The 15,622-nt window shown below is 36.8% G+C and overlaps 1 protein-coding gene across 3 annotated transcripts in view; it reads right to left on the bottom strand.

Moving 5' to 3' along the window:
* rai14 (retinoic acid induced 14) overlaps positions 1-14,039 on the bottom strand; it is a 56,521-nt gene extending 42,482 nt beyond the window's left edge. For all 3 annotated transcript variants that reach the window (XM_047372499.1, XM_047372500.1, XM_047372501.1), the window contains exons 1-2: positions 13,714-14,039; positions 11,932-12,016 (exon numbers count right to left, since the gene is read on the bottom strand). In XM_047372499.1, the coding sequence (XP_047228455.1) occupies positions 11,932-11,967 (36 nt within the window). In that variant the 5' untranslated portion in view covers positions 11,968-12,016; positions 13,714-14,039. The remainder of the gene's footprint in view (positions 1-11,931; positions 12,017-13,713) is intronic.
* Between the last annotated feature and the right edge of the window lie 1,583 nt (positions 14,040-15,622).

The following is a 15,622-nucleotide window of genomic DNA, read 5'->3' as shown; positions in this document are numbered from 1 at the left end:
TCAGACATGAAAGGTAATGTGAGTTATACATGTGTTCAACCCATCTAATCTTTCTATGCACGTTTAACTTCAGTAATGACTTTTATGTTGGCCATCTTTGGCCAGCATAAAAAAGTTCATACCTCTTTTCTTCTTTCACAAGCGCAAATGAGAAAGATAAACAAAACCAAAAGATCAGAACAAAATTATAACACTGTTAAACTTGCAATGACAAAATTATTCTTTAACAAGACCTTAGGCATACCTGAGATTAAAGCTATTGAACCGGTAATATAAATTGTCACTGCAACTCTAACACTCAGTTTTACTTGGCTACTCCAGTCAATTGTTAATGTCTAGGTACAAACTTTTACTGCAAATTTCATAAAATAAGACTGTGCACAACATAAGGTTAGCAGGTAAAAAGATTTTGAAAAAGATCAATGTCTTTAAATTGTCTGTGACAAGCTTTTCCCACAAATGCAGTAACTGAAAGAAATTGACATTATATTATATTAGAACTATTTTGATGTTAAATTTTGTCCAAAGTCGCCCAGAAATGACATCAAAGGGGAAGTTTCCAGTCATTCATTGGGTGAACGTCAATGATACACGGTTCCGGTAGAAGCCAAGTTGAGTGCAAAACAGCGTTAATATGGTGAAACAGTGCATTGCTGGTGGGGGCAGCATTACTACGGCAGCAGCCATTAGTCTGCACTACTTTACTGAAGCGAAGAGGATCAGAGCTGAAAAGCTGACGAGAGACAGATGGGCTGGTCCTACTAAGCACAGCCAGTTGTGAACGGAGGACTTCTGGGCAAATTGCTTTGAACAACAAACCTCTGAATGCACAAGAGAAATGATGTCAGAGGTTGGGATATCTGACAGACGAAGGAGAATGCTGAAGCAGAGTCTGTAGCCAGGCTGTTCAGAGCATCTGATGTGAAAAGATCGGCAAAGAAACGATTGTTGCTGCTGTTGCTAAACGGATCAAGGCTCAGCAGGTAAGAACACTTCCTTGTCACAAAAGTACATTTAGATATCAGTAGTTATTGTTAATTATTTTATTATTAATAATAATCCGAATTATTATTATTAAAATTAAATAAATTACATGTGCATACAATATATTTAAATAAATGTTTTTCTAGAGATTCTAATACTGCTCCGTGCTGCTCACTTCGCCTCCGGTGGTTTCACTCAGTGCCGTATATATACTGTAACCCTGGATTTACACTGTATCTGCTCCGGTCCGGTCTGGTCCGCTGCAAAGGCCGGGGGAGCTCCAAAAACCATACGCAGATCGCACAATAAAAGCCGACGATAAATTTGGCAACAAGTGCAAAACAACTCATTCTGTGGAAGTTAAACCAGTTACTGCTTCACTTTTCGTTTTATGCATGCGGATATTTTCATGCGTTTTGTTCTACAATGAGTACACTGAGTGCAGTGAAGCTATATTTGTGGCTTAGTTTGGTGCATTTAATGTTTAATAGAATACCTTACTTAATGTATATAGCCCAGTAACTGAACTCATTGATCTAATGTAAACAACTGCTAATATATATATACTTATATATTTATATATACTGTTTACATATAAATATATTTGGGTATTTATTGACAAAGCGAAATCTAGTCCGTCTTTACTGACTTTTTTTGAAAATCCACATGTGCTCGTTCTGTTTCCTGTTGGTTTCGGAATAATTCATTTATAATTGACTCCGGCCGTACTCCAGCATAAATAGATTCTGGTCTAATTAGATGGCCGTCCACACGTCGCAGCACTGGTGCTCTGCCAAATGATGAAATCTGTCTTTATTCTTCTGACTCTGTTTCGAAGGGATAGTCTGGAAATGCCTTTTTAGTGAAATTTATGACCATATATATCTCAACGACTGTTCATTTCAGTGGCAGGACATTTAGCTTGACAGTTCTAATAAATTATATCTAGTAACAGACAGCTGCTTAGGGTTATTTTAATTTAATCTGGGGTTATAATCTGTCATATTTTATAAGAGTTAACTGGTCCAAATGGGGATCAGAACCAACCCAAATGAAAATAGGATACAATAGAAAGTTTTCAGAAAACAATAAAAAATTGAGTGGAACAAATTATTTCTTTCTCCATTTACCTCTATAATTTACTACAACAAAAAAGAAACGGATATGACCTGGCTCAAATACCTTGTTATGAAATGGTTTGTTTAGAGGTACGAAATGAAGATAAAAAAACTGACGACGGGGAGAACTGACAATTTATTAAAAATTTGCTTGTTTTTGTTCCTAGCTAATTTGTAAATGATACATTGAATAAACCAAGTGCAAGGTACAGCTTAATATTCTTGATTTACATGGCGCATTTTTTAAAGTTAGACAGATTTACAAAGTGACTTACAATACAAAACAGTTTTTTTATCTTTGAACTAAGGTAAAAAATTTTTGGAAACAAACACCGGTCAGAAGTGGGAAATACTAAAAGTACATTCCAAAGTTTTCCACCCTTTTCAGAGACTGTGTAGGAATCCTGACTGAATGAAGCGAGGGTCATAAATATCCTTTGGGCTGCTTTATTCCTGCATATGATTAATGACGATATAGACACACACTCTTCCTCCACCTCCTCGGCCTGATTAACACAGGACTGCCCCAGAGGCTTCACTGGCACTCCCAGCACTAATGCCCTTTCCATACCCCCAGACAGAACAAATCATTACATGCCGACCCAAGTTAGATTTGGCCAAAGCAAACACACCCTTGTAGGGATCCTACAGTCAGTATTTCAATTAAATAAATTAACTAACTAACTCTAGGGCTCTTGTGATGTAAGGGGTGGTGTTTTGTTCCCTGTTTTACCTTTTGGGCTGAAGCAGAGCTTAACATTTTTCTCTCATGGTTCCTTGATGTGAAGCACAGAGAATCCTGGGAAACATAGTGGGTCAATGTTTTTTATCCAAACATTGAACAAGGCGTTGTTTCTTGTTGGTTTTTAAAGAAACGTTTTCAGATGATCAGCATGTGATGTTCTCTGCTGTTCTGCTCTAGTTAACAGCAGACACATTTCATAACTCCTGATAAGGAGGAGTCCATTCCTCAGATGTTCACACAAATAAACTGATGGATTTTAGAATTTGAAGTTGCGACAAATTGAGCCACACAGTAGATTTTATTGTCTTGATTAACTGAAGCTATAAAGCAGCTGTGGGGCATGAGAGGAGACAGCGTAATCCACACATCGATTAGACACAGAGGGTGATAAAGGGGAGGGTGTGTGTGTGTGGTTACTAATCTATGATGAGTGTGTCTGTGTGTAAGCCTTGAGTAATCCTGCTAAGTCTAGCAGCTGGGGGAGCAGGTTTTAGCAGTGTGATAGCATGGAGTGCAGGTTGATTATGTATTCACACCAGAACCCCAATAACAATAACAAAATGATGATTTAGTAAATTTCCATTGCATGCATGTTCTTTCGCATCGGTACAGCTATAAAGATTGCTTAAACTTGTTATAAAGCTTGTAGTAAATGTTTAACTTATGTATTTAGATGTGCGGGAATCGTCCAGCAAAAATATGTGAAAGAGTTCCTGGTAGGATTTCTCCCATTAATTTGACTAAAGCAACCTTTAATTTAAGTCAATTTTATCTTATGTTGAAAAAAATCCTGTATTCAAAAATAAAAAAACTAAATCATTGGTGTTATTATTGCCATCCCCAGTTTGTCCTATAAAATAAATATACCTGAAGAGTTTTTGTTAATCACACATTTTGAATGTCTGGGAGAGTTGTGTCCAAATTGCAGGCTGAAAAAAAATATTTCTCGTGTAATTTGCCAAAATATGTTTAATTTTGATATTTATATCTATAACAATACACATAAACACGCAGCCTTTTCATTTTTGTAAACATTTACATTGTTATTGTTGGTCAGGAAGTTTTATTTTCTTTGGTTTGGTAAAAAGCTATTTATCAGTTATCAGCAACAAGAACAGGATGCAGGCCACTCATTCTCCAAAGAAATTGCAGCTAAAGGTCACTAGATGTTTGGAATCCCTCTTACTATCAGATTAAAAAAAAAAGAAAAACAATGTGATTAATAAAAGATATACAGAGATCCAAATTTTATTTATTTATTTTTTTAAAGGTGTCAGTCTGGATAATTTGTACCATTCTTGAATTGCGGTCGTGGGCTAAACATCATTCAGAAGTTCGAATAAATGTGAGTGTATATTACAGTTATATTCCAATCCGCTTAACTCTCATTTTTAGTGATGCACCAAAGGTGTTTTTTGCGACAAACTAGACCTAATATCCAAAGCTGACACTGTTTATTAATTACATTTTTAGGTTTTAGTTTTAGACTGTAGGACAAAACTCTTGAATAGATGACCTTGAGAAGAATGAAGGTATGATTTATAACTGCTCCTAAATACAACAACTACACCAAGATGTGAGAGTCTGTTTAGAGGCTCCATGTGAGAGGCTTTCTTTTATAAATGCATATTTGTATCTCTTCATTATTGACTGCTGTCACTCTTGCAGATCCAAGCACAAAACATTCAGAAAATGTGCGGGTCAGATTACGTTCCTCACTGTTGATTGAAGCTGGAGATAAAAGGTAAAGTAATGCGAGGCTGGAATAAATTATGCTTTTCTTTCTTCCCATTGAATGGTCTTCTAGTTAAATGTAAAGAGGCAGAGGGCAGGAGCCTTCTCCACAGCTGTTCTCAACCTCTTGAACTATCTCCCCAAACACATCCGTGACTGTACAGACCTATCCACATTCAAATCACATCTCAAAACTCACCTTTTCAGAACAGCTTTTAATGTATGATTAATATCCTGTTTTATGGTTGTGTTTTTTTTTTTATTTCCAGTGCTATGTATTTACTGTTTTTCCTCCTTCATTTGTATGATGTTTAAACTGCTCTTTTTGTAATTTTGCTTTATTCTTATAAAGTGTCATTGAGTTTATAGAAAAACACTACACATATAAAATGTATTATTATTATTATTATCTTGGTGTTCTTCCACTTTAACTAATAATCAATAACCTACAACTAGAAATAGAATTCATTTAATTAAAAGAAGATTATGACTGAACTCCTGGTAATATTAAATAGGTTTATGTGGCGCCATAAATTCCTAATTAAAAAGATTTGCTCTAATGGTGTAAAAGTGCATCATTTAATACAAAAAGCGGTTAATGATTCTTTCACCCTACAGATAATGTATGGCTAGTTTCTGTGCTGGACAGAGTAAGAATGCTTGCAAGTCTCTTTGTGGCTGTTTGCCAGACTGATTCCCAGAATCCAGATTACACCGTCTGTGTCTGTTAAACACTGCTCCATTTCCATCAGACTCAGAGACAACAGACCCAAACACAGAAGCTCAACACTGTGTTTGTTTGCCTATAAATGATAAGCCCAAAATAATACACAAGCCTAAAAAGTAGAGCATGCAGAATACATCAAAAATATTTAAAAAAAAAACTCTTCTGTACAGACATGATTTAACAGACCTGACAAACAAACACAAGAGGTTCATTCACTGAGACAATTTGAAGAATTCCTCTGATCCACTTTGTCCTTGCATAACTACACACCTGCTCAAAGCCTCCGGTAAGCCAACCTCCCTATTAGGCCCTGGTATGCACAGAATTTTAGTGGGAAAATACATTTAGCCAAAGGTCAGCCTACAAGACGTGTATAAAGACCGTGGGACTGTGATCCCATAGACAGCTGCCTTCTTCCCTAATCTAGGCAGAAAAAAATATACCTGGGCAATGCTGCCTAACTAAGGCGTGGGCAGCATTTTCACGCAGCCTATCTTTACAGCACACAGTCCAGCATTAGAGAAAGCTGATTTACTGATTCTGCTAAAACATTCTGCTCAGTGGACCTGATTTCAGCAAGCATGCACTGTGCTTTTATTACATGTATCATCTCAAATTCCAGCATATTGGTAAGTAAAAAAATATGTTGTCATTAATAATAATAGTATTGATTAATCAAAAATTGGTAGACAGCAAAATAGGACAATTTCTTTCTTTTTAAATTCTTTAAACCTGTCCAGTCACCAGTTGGGTGGACACTCAAAAATCCGATATATTTGCAATCACTGCACCCACTGTACACAAGTGCTACCAGACCACAATCACAACAGCATTCTTATGGAAGCTATTTTCAGTATCTGTGTGGTGTTTAAAATGAAGTCACAGGAAGCACCAAGCTTTAAAAAGCTATATAAGGACCAAATCTGTATTGTCCACACTATGTTCAGCCATGTCTGCAGATTTTTCAGGCTACAAGATAGAAAGAAAGAGAGACAAAGACTTTCAGCACATAACAGGAAGGCTGAGTGACCTAAAGCAAAGTTGCTTTGCTTTGAAGCTGCACAATATTAAGAAAACAATACTACTGCAGTATTGTTTCTCAATTTTGCAACTGCAACATTCTTTGTGATTAACCTGCATTTTTCTGTTTGTTTTGTACAATTATGATACAGCTAGGGTAGTGAAAGTACACCAGACTGGTCAAATATATTACTTCCATGCAGAGCAGATAGTATGCATATCACTTTAATTCTAATAGCCTACTAAATGTTGCACATAAGCAATCCTTTGTGATTGCAATATTGCACACTGCTGTTAATATTGATAGCCTTGCTAATCGCTAGTATTTAAAACACAGTTTAAAATGCACACTTTGTCATCGTTTTAAAAAATAAGTAAAATCCTGTTTTACCATGACCGCTGTCTCACGTGTCATAGTAGAAAAGACAGAAGAAAATGTCAATTGGAATCAATTGACACTGGCTTCAGCTACACATTTCTGATTGCCACATCTTTATATATAAACCAATCATAAAGCAATATGTTGGCAGGGACTTAACAGTGGGTGACATGAGCAAAAGATCTTTTGCTGTTGAATCATTATCAACCATCTAATCTGATCTCTAACAGATTTAGTTTGAATCAATTTTTGAATTTATGTGAAATTATGCATTTCTGTATCTTTCACAGTGATATCGCCCTAGTAGTTATGTTTATCCCTTGTTTCTATATTTGTAGTTTCCAGCCTGTAAGACTTGCTGGTTACTTAGAATTAAATGCAGCTAAGCTTTTCTTGGAGAACACTGAGTCACAAAATGACATTTCAGGAGAAATGATTGATAAATGGAGGCAGTAATATAGTCTACGAACATCACTATGTGTACCAATTTAATATCTATTCCTTAACTAATGAGCTAAAACACAGCAAAGGCAGCTTTTGAATGCAAATGTCTTTAACCAGAGATGGAATAGTCTTTAATTAAAGGAGTTTAAAGAATCAATATAATTATCTCTTTGACTCCCATGATGTTTTTTTTTTATTTTTATAAAAAACCAATCAGTCTTCTCAGATCTGTGTTCTAGTAATTGTTTCCTCACCAATCATAAATGTTGATGAGTTCAAGTGAAGTATGAAACCTTTAGAGTGTGCCATTATTTATCTGTTCAATGATGCAGTCAAGTCTCTGTCCTGTACACCAAATCTCTTCCTAGAGGGCCTCCTGTTTTCAGTTTCACTCTATGTTTACCCTTTGCACCTATCTTAATAACTGTACAAGCATGATATGAAAGAGAATAGTCCAGATAAAAGTCCCACTGCGTTCTGTTATTAGTATTTTTAGGTAGAAAAAATAATTTGCTTACCATCTAAATATTTTTAAGATTGATATTTTGTGAGAGAATTGTGTGCTGGTAAGTATTAACAAATGAAAAAGTGATTTAAAAAGTTAAAAAGAGACACTTTCTTCTCCCTAGGCAACATATTGCCTGCAAGTTTCAGGATTGTTGCTGCATGACCCATCTGACAAACAAGAAAATGGTAATCAAGTTTGACCTTCAAACACAAATGTCTATTTATGTAATTCCAGCACATTTAGAAATAAAAGATATGTACCGGTACTCGTGTGAGCAAGATAGCATCAGAATTAAAATGGAAAAAATAATGAATTCATGCTTAAAGAAGAGTCTTTAAATGTCAAGTACTTGAAAGTTAAATGGGTTTTCCATGTTTTAACCTCGTCTTCCTCTTTTGTAAAAGAAATTATTTATACCTCTATACTTTCATTTTCCCGTTTTTATATGTATTTGTATTTTAAATGTCTTCAGACCAAACAGAACAGAAGTCAAATCCCTTGTCATGTGTGCACAAACTTGGCAAATAAAGCTGGTTCTGATTCTATATACCGTCTTTATTTCTGTACTGCCATTAATATACAAACTCCAACATACCATTTATGACTGTAACCTAATCCGATGTAAAGAGCTGCCTGTGTTAATTACAGCAAACGGGTAAATACTCCTAATGCTTGGTAAATAGGGCTGTATTAATATTAGGAGACCATGAAATTGTTATTTTACTGTTGAAGATTGTGATAAACTGGATTATCCTAATTATTCCATAAATATTATTACCGTTATTATGACTGCGCCTCTCTCACAAAACTCACCGTAATGTTAGATCCTAGTGATATTGCAATGATGTTTGCAATTCAATATATTGTGCCACTTTATTGAGAAAACTGGTGTCCACAAACAGTTTTGGAGGTTCTGTACCCTGTCAAACACATCACAAACTGCTTGATTTTACTCTAATGTGTGAAAAAAAATAAACAGATTTTTTTGGCCCCAACAAAATCTAGTGTCCATGACTTCAAAATACTGTAACTCATATAATTTTAATGCAGAAACATGTTATCAGGGTCATTAAACAGTTTAGTTTAAGCTCAATTAAGAAATTACATTTTTCGACTGTTCTCTGGTTTAATCAGGCCTCTCTTTTGATGGCTGCCTGAGCCAATAAAACAGGAGTCTAAGTGTGAATGAATAAATAAATCCGGAGCTTTTGCTGATACGAGTAGAAATCTATTCTAATCACAGTCTACTGATATCCAAGTAGACTTGAATTATGTTCTGCTCTCCCTAGTATCATAAAAGAATCCCAATGTTATCCTCGGCTGTTATCACTGAGCCCTTATCCGTCCGTATCGCTTACAAAAATAACACATCTTGTTCTCTCCCACAGTCTCCTGTTCTAAATGGTTGCCTCACTTAGACCTCATGTTGTGGAGGTGTTCCAAGTGAAGCCTAGGCAGCCTTTTCCACTCACTTCACTGTGTTGGAGGAGGGCACTTGAAGTAAAGCATTTTATTAATTTCTGAATCCAGCCACAGACCCCAGCGCCGGTTATCTGGGTGGAAATGCATTTACTTCATCAAAAAGCGATTTACAATGGGACTAGGTTTTGGTTATTTTGTTAAAGGAAACAAAAACTGAAGGATTGGTTTTAGGGTGGTTGTGGTGTTTGGGAGGGGAAGAGGGGAGTAAATTCCTAAGTAATCTGCCAGTGACACACAAAACCTAAAATAGAACCCATGAGATGTTTTCTTTCTATTAAAGGGGTTCTGGTTGTCTATAAAAAGCAGTGGAATGACTATTGGCTAGAATAAACCCATTACTCTGTCAAATCTTTTTCTCTTCCCATCATTTTAATTACACAAGCGTGGACTGCAGCAAAACTGGCCAGATTTCCCTGCATTAAAAAGACTGTTCTTTAGTTGAAAAACATTGTTTCCTTTTTAAGCTTTATCTAAATCATAAATGCCTTAAATCTGTATAAAACCAGACGGAAATATTTTCTACAGTAAATCTTAAACGTTTACAGATGACTGGTGCAAGGGTATTCAAAAGGAGATCCTGATAAATAATTTAAAAACTTTGTACATCTTTAATGTTACATGTCTCCTGTCTGGGTTAACATGTGTAGAATAAATAAAAAAGACAATAACCTGGTTGCATAAGTGTGCAAACTTTTAAATTAATACTTTGTTGAAGCGCTTTGTAATTCAATCTTAGTATTCGGTCTTCTTTGGTAGGAGTTTATAAGCTGCCAAAGCTTGACTTGAGAATATTTTTCCCCTTTTTTGTTCTTCAGGTTGTTCGTATGTTTTCTTTGACAGAAAGGACATATTGTCTTTCAACCTGATTTCTTAGTTCAGACATGGGGAGAATACACAAGTTTTTAATCACATGGGAAATTCAACAAGTATGCCAGAAAATCCTTCAGACTCTCCAGTATTGCTGTGGACCTTTTGGCAGCCTTCCGAACTGAAGTCTATCTTGTATTTTTTATTGGTTTTGGAGAAACATCCACTTGTACCATAACTGAAACTTTCATCATACTCAAATTATTGATGAGGGTTTCTAATGTTCCATGGACGGTTTGATAAAATGCGGTTGGATTTATTCTACCCTTCTCCTGACTGATACTTGTGATAATTAAGAGTGTTTTTGAATTTAACTGAATTGAATTAAATTCTGCCACAATAACAGGGGTGTGTAGACTTTTGAGAACAACTATATAGTAGTCAGTGTAAATAACATCCCTATAAATAAACTGAAAACACTAACTTGTCTTTTTTCTTCTTAAAAGACTAAATTATGCTCCACAAACATAGCAAAACACCACTGCTTCTATATGAGTTTCCTGTGGCTAATGTTACACCAATGTGCATTTGCATATTTGTCTATGTTGTATCAAATCAATGTTTGGATATAAAAATGATATGTTAAATAAAACAAGAGACAACCGCAGCATTAATAATTCTCCAAGCAAATGTGACAATGAGTGGGAGGTCTGCAAAGGCATATCTGATGAGGCATCAGTTGTGTTTCCAAGCAACATCCACAGCGCTTCCTGCTCCTCTCTCCTGCCGCCTACGACTGACTTGTCTGCGTGAGGATGAGCGTTTTGTTTCAACATCAGCTCAGACTGCAACTTACAATATCACAGGACAACGGTTACGTAGCAAAGGTGAGACCTGCAGTCATTTGACTCGAAAAGAGGGAACCATTTGACCATGCCATTATGTATTCAACATTTTCTAGAACAATGGACACTGTTGTACTCCTCCATAAAGCTGACTCAATTTGCAAAACATTTACAAATTTCAAGCAGTGGCTGCACGTTGATTTGCAACACGTAGGCCACAGGGTTTTAATTTACCCTCAAACAGCTATCAAGGTTCCAGTAATGCTTTGCTGTGTTTTTTGGGCGTAACTAAACGAAAGCAGGGGTGTACTCCCCCTAATTCTTCCTCTGCTGGACAGACTCTCCACCATGCCATTTAACCAGAGCTCTCCACACACTCCTAATCTACTGGAAACTGTCAACATAAATCAAATGTGACATTTGCTCGGCATTCTTCCGACTCCTCTACATCTGACACAGCTTCCAACCCCCCGAAAAAGTTTTTCTCTCAGAATCACAGATTTTTCCTGTTGGCTATTTGGCTCTGTGTCATGAGGGCTCAATGTGACGATGGATGAGTCAGACAGTGTGGAGACGCCTCACTTCCTGTGGGTGTAAGAGCATGTTAAACCCGGACCAAATTAATGACTGTACTGACAGGGAGAAATTCCTCCCTAAAGACTGATTCATTGTCTGCAGGTTAAATCCTGATCTGGAATCATAAGCAGTCTGAAAGTTTTGGAGTTTCTATGAACTCTGTGGGACAGGCTTAGTTAAGACGTCTGTATCTTGCGCCATAAATAACAGCTTTACCTTGCCAGGATGTCAAAAATACTCATAAAATGTGCCGTATGAACTGAAAAGCAAAAATCAGTCGTGGCATACTTTTTAGGTTCATAATAGCTCTACAGGGAGTTACGAATGAATTACAGAGACCGTATCAATAAACAGTATTTATTTCCCCTTCCTCCTCAAGTTGCTTTTTCTATCAATAAGCCATAGGTTGCTGTTGGCCTTAAAGCTGAAAGATTCTGCCAGAAAAATCCTTCACCAATTCCCTGAGCCAAACATAAACAGACAGTGAGTAAAACCACTCACAGACTCATACATGTGCACACACACAGCTTATACAGTCAGGAACATATGTCTGAGTACTTACATCAGTTTTCCTAAACTTGGCTTTAAGGCTCTTCATGTTAGATCTGATCCATGCAGTCAGTCACTCAAATCGCTTCGCTGTTCGCCTGTGAAGAACAAAACACAGATGTTTAAACACGGCCCCAGTGACGTTTCCTCCTATTTTAGATGTGACGCTGAAGCTTTCTGACATATTAAGTGTTTAGGGGATGTTTCTTCAACAAGGTAACAGTGAACATGTGTTTAATTTATGGCTGTCATCAGCAGTGAGTCACAAGTTTCGCATTGTGAGTAAGTCTACACAATCTTTGTAACATTAAAATATCTAACACTGACAGTTTCATTAATAATAAGCTCAGTGGGCAGGAATACCTGCAATGCATCTGAACCTCATTAATATCCACCTATTTCATCTCAGTTAATAAATGTTAACAACTGTGGCTGAAAATGCTATCAGTGCCAAGAAGGATGTTATAAATCACAAAAGATCTCCAGGGGACCAAAGTTTTGTTTCCTAACTGCCTCAAGTAATTTACAGTTCGTTAAGTATTCAAGCATGTTAATTACCTCTGCATCAGAGTTTTATTTCAGCTAAGAAGCAAATATACAGTTCCTGGCAAAAGTATTCTGCCTCCTTGAACTTTCCCTTATTTAAAAAAAATTACAATCATCAACTTTTATGTATTTTAAAGGGATTTTATGTCATGAAACAACACAAAGTAGTTGATTTTCATGAATTGGAAGAAAAACTGTAAAAAAAAATTATATCATTTTAAAAGTTTGGCAAGTATTTGCACTATCTTCATTAAACTCTGTTTACTGCAGGTCTTTTGGAATATGGCTACACCACAGAGCCAGAAATCTTTGTCCATTTCACTTTGCAAAAAAGCTCATGTTTAGTCAGAGTTGATGGAGCGTGTCTGTGAACATCAATTTTAAGGTATTGTCCTAGATTCTTAACTGGATTTAGGTATGAACTTTGACTGGACCATTCTATCACATGCATATACATCGCTAAAGCATTCCATTGTAGCTGTGGCAGTATGTTTAAGGTCACTGTTCAACTAGAAGGTGAACTTCCACCAGAGTCTGAGATCTCAAGGTTTTTCTGCCATGTTCTCCATCCATATTCAACTCTGATCATCATCTGTCTGTGTTATAGAACAGCGTGCCCACAGCAACATACTGCCTCTGCCATAACGTCCAAGGCCAAGGTGATGTGCAGGGTTATATTTCGTAAACACATAACCCTTTGAGTGTATGACAAGAAGACCTGACCAGAGCACCTTCTCCTATAGTTGTCATGTCTCCTGCATGGCTTGTGGCAAACTTTAAATAGACCTTTTTAAGGATGCCTTAAAAAAAAAGTACGAGTTAGGATGAGCTAAACAATTATGTAAAGATTTCATATGCATGATATCTATATGCACGCAGGTCTTACTGAATTTGAAACAGCATATCTAACAAATTGGTTTACACAACTCACATTAAGAACTGGCAGCAGAAAGCCCTTACTTTACGATCCTAGTTCTTCATTTGCAAAATAAACCCAAAACATAAGAGACATGGGGAGAAAGTAAATCTTTTACCAAAGTTCCAAACACAACCAGCAGCTCAGACTACAGTTTCCCAGAAAACATCCAATTTAGGAGGCGTGCATCACTGTACAGAACAGATCAGGTTCAACGCTGCACCGTGGGATTTGAACGCTGAGATTTACTAACAGTTATGAGGTTTGGTTAAAGCAATGTACATAACTACAACTTAAATACCTGACATGATTATGAGGCTAATGGACACTTACCTTACTGTGTGTGTGTGCTGGACTCACAGGAAAGGTTGGGACGCATAAAAAGAGTCAACGGCTTGCTTGCTTTCTTTCTTTCTTTCCTTCCGTTTTTCAGGACAAAAACTGATTAGCTACTAAACAAGACAGAAAACAGCGAGCCGTCGTCCAGCCAAGTCTAGCCGGGGATGCATTTAAAAGCTACAAAACAGAAAAGAAACAGCCAGAGACAACACGGTGGCTCGACCCGGCTGGCATACATTAAAAGTTGAGTCGTTCATGGACTCCGTCTCCTGTCTCGCTCCTGACTGAATTCAACGGCTGCCTCTGCCTGAAGCCCGGTTCAGGAAAGTGACGTCACGCCCCTGTTCTCCATTGTGCGCCATTCATTGCTGTTAAAGGAGCATTCCGCCAAAACTAAAATAACATTTTTTTTAAACTCCACAGGAGCAATAAAAGCGACTGGTTTAATTCCTAAAGCTCCGGACGATTTACGACGCATATGTGAAACTTTATTATCAAGGTTTCAGTTCCATATATGATCCAATGCCTACAATACACAAAATATAGCACATATAAATTTAAGGAAGCGTTTTTATATATTTTTTTCTTCTGCTGGAGGATCGCCTGCATTAATCACCATTTTCTTTTCTTCACATATTCCCATTGCTCTTCATGTGTTTTGCAAATCATCCTTTCTTCTTACTCTTATTAGGTATACCTTGCCAAAAGCATCATTGTTTGTGTCTCTTTCCCATCCTTTAAACTAGCAGTGTCTTCAGAAAGTCTTCAGATGGTGGCTAGATGACATAAATGCATTTTGCGACTGATTTGAACCCGGTCTTTGCCAAAGTCATGACAAATATCATGCACATAAACGCAAGGGAGAGGGATGAGTGTGTCAATGCTGATGTCAAATGTATTTGTACTGGACATTTAAAAACAAAAAAGCTGACCAAACAACCGTACAATATAACAAATGCAGAATAAAAGAATGAATAAAATACAATAAAATATATATATATATGTAAATATATATATATATATATATATATATATATAGTCAGTCATTTTCTACCGCTTATTCCATAGTGGGTCACGGGGAAGCTGGTGCCTATCTCCAGCAGTCTATGGGCGAGAGGCAGGGTACACCCTGGACAGGTCGCCAGTCCATCGTATATATTTATTTGGGGCAAGCAAACTGATCCTTCACTGGAGGTTTCATCCTCTACTTCTTATTTATTTTCTGTTCACTTGTTGAGCAATATCCCTCATGACATAAAAGAGCTTGTTTAGATATAAAGAAGATAACGTAGGGGAGAGTGAGGACAGTTGCAACGTGTGGCACTTGCAACATTGTTGATTTAACCAATAAGCATTCAGCTGGACTGATGAGAATTATCCAGAACATTCTCAGTTAGGTCCTCATTCTTTCTGGAAGACAGCAGGCACACCCTGTCATTCCTTCAGGGAGAACTAAAAATCAAGATAAAAAAGTAATATTTTTAATGATTAGTTTTTTTGTGATCTCACCCACACTACATGTATGAAGAACTTAACAGTTATACAGTTTGAATCAGCAGTTTCTTAGCTTCTAACAGCCATAGGCACCATGGGCTAAAACTAATGTTTTAAACTAGCATCGGTGGTTTAAAGATTACAGGGAGAGGGACAGTTGCAACACACTGTTGCAGGGAGCTTTTGCCATGACCACAATGATGAAGATGTGACAATAAATAAAAGCCAACTTAATGAATGCGGTAGATAATATTTATTAATATGTCAGGTGTCTAGTTATGTAACATTAAATTGATCTCTAAAGGCTTAATCCAAGTTGCAGAATATCCAACGTCTTGTCTTCTGTTTTTTTTTTTTTTTCTCCAGCATGCCACAAGACAGGAAAAGGACAACAGACAGGGGTGTCTTT

The sequence above is a fragment of the Girardinichthys multiradiatus genome, chromosome 8, assembly GCF_021462225.1.
Source record: "Girardinichthys multiradiatus isolate DD_20200921_A chromosome 8, DD_fGirMul_XY1, whole genome shotgun sequence".
NCBI lineage: Eukaryota > Metazoa > Chordata > Actinopteri > Cyprinodontiformes > Goodeidae > Girardinichthys > Girardinichthys multiradiatus.
The sequence above is the reverse complement of the archived record's forward strand: the minus strand, read 5'-3'. Positions and strand labels throughout refer to the sequence as shown.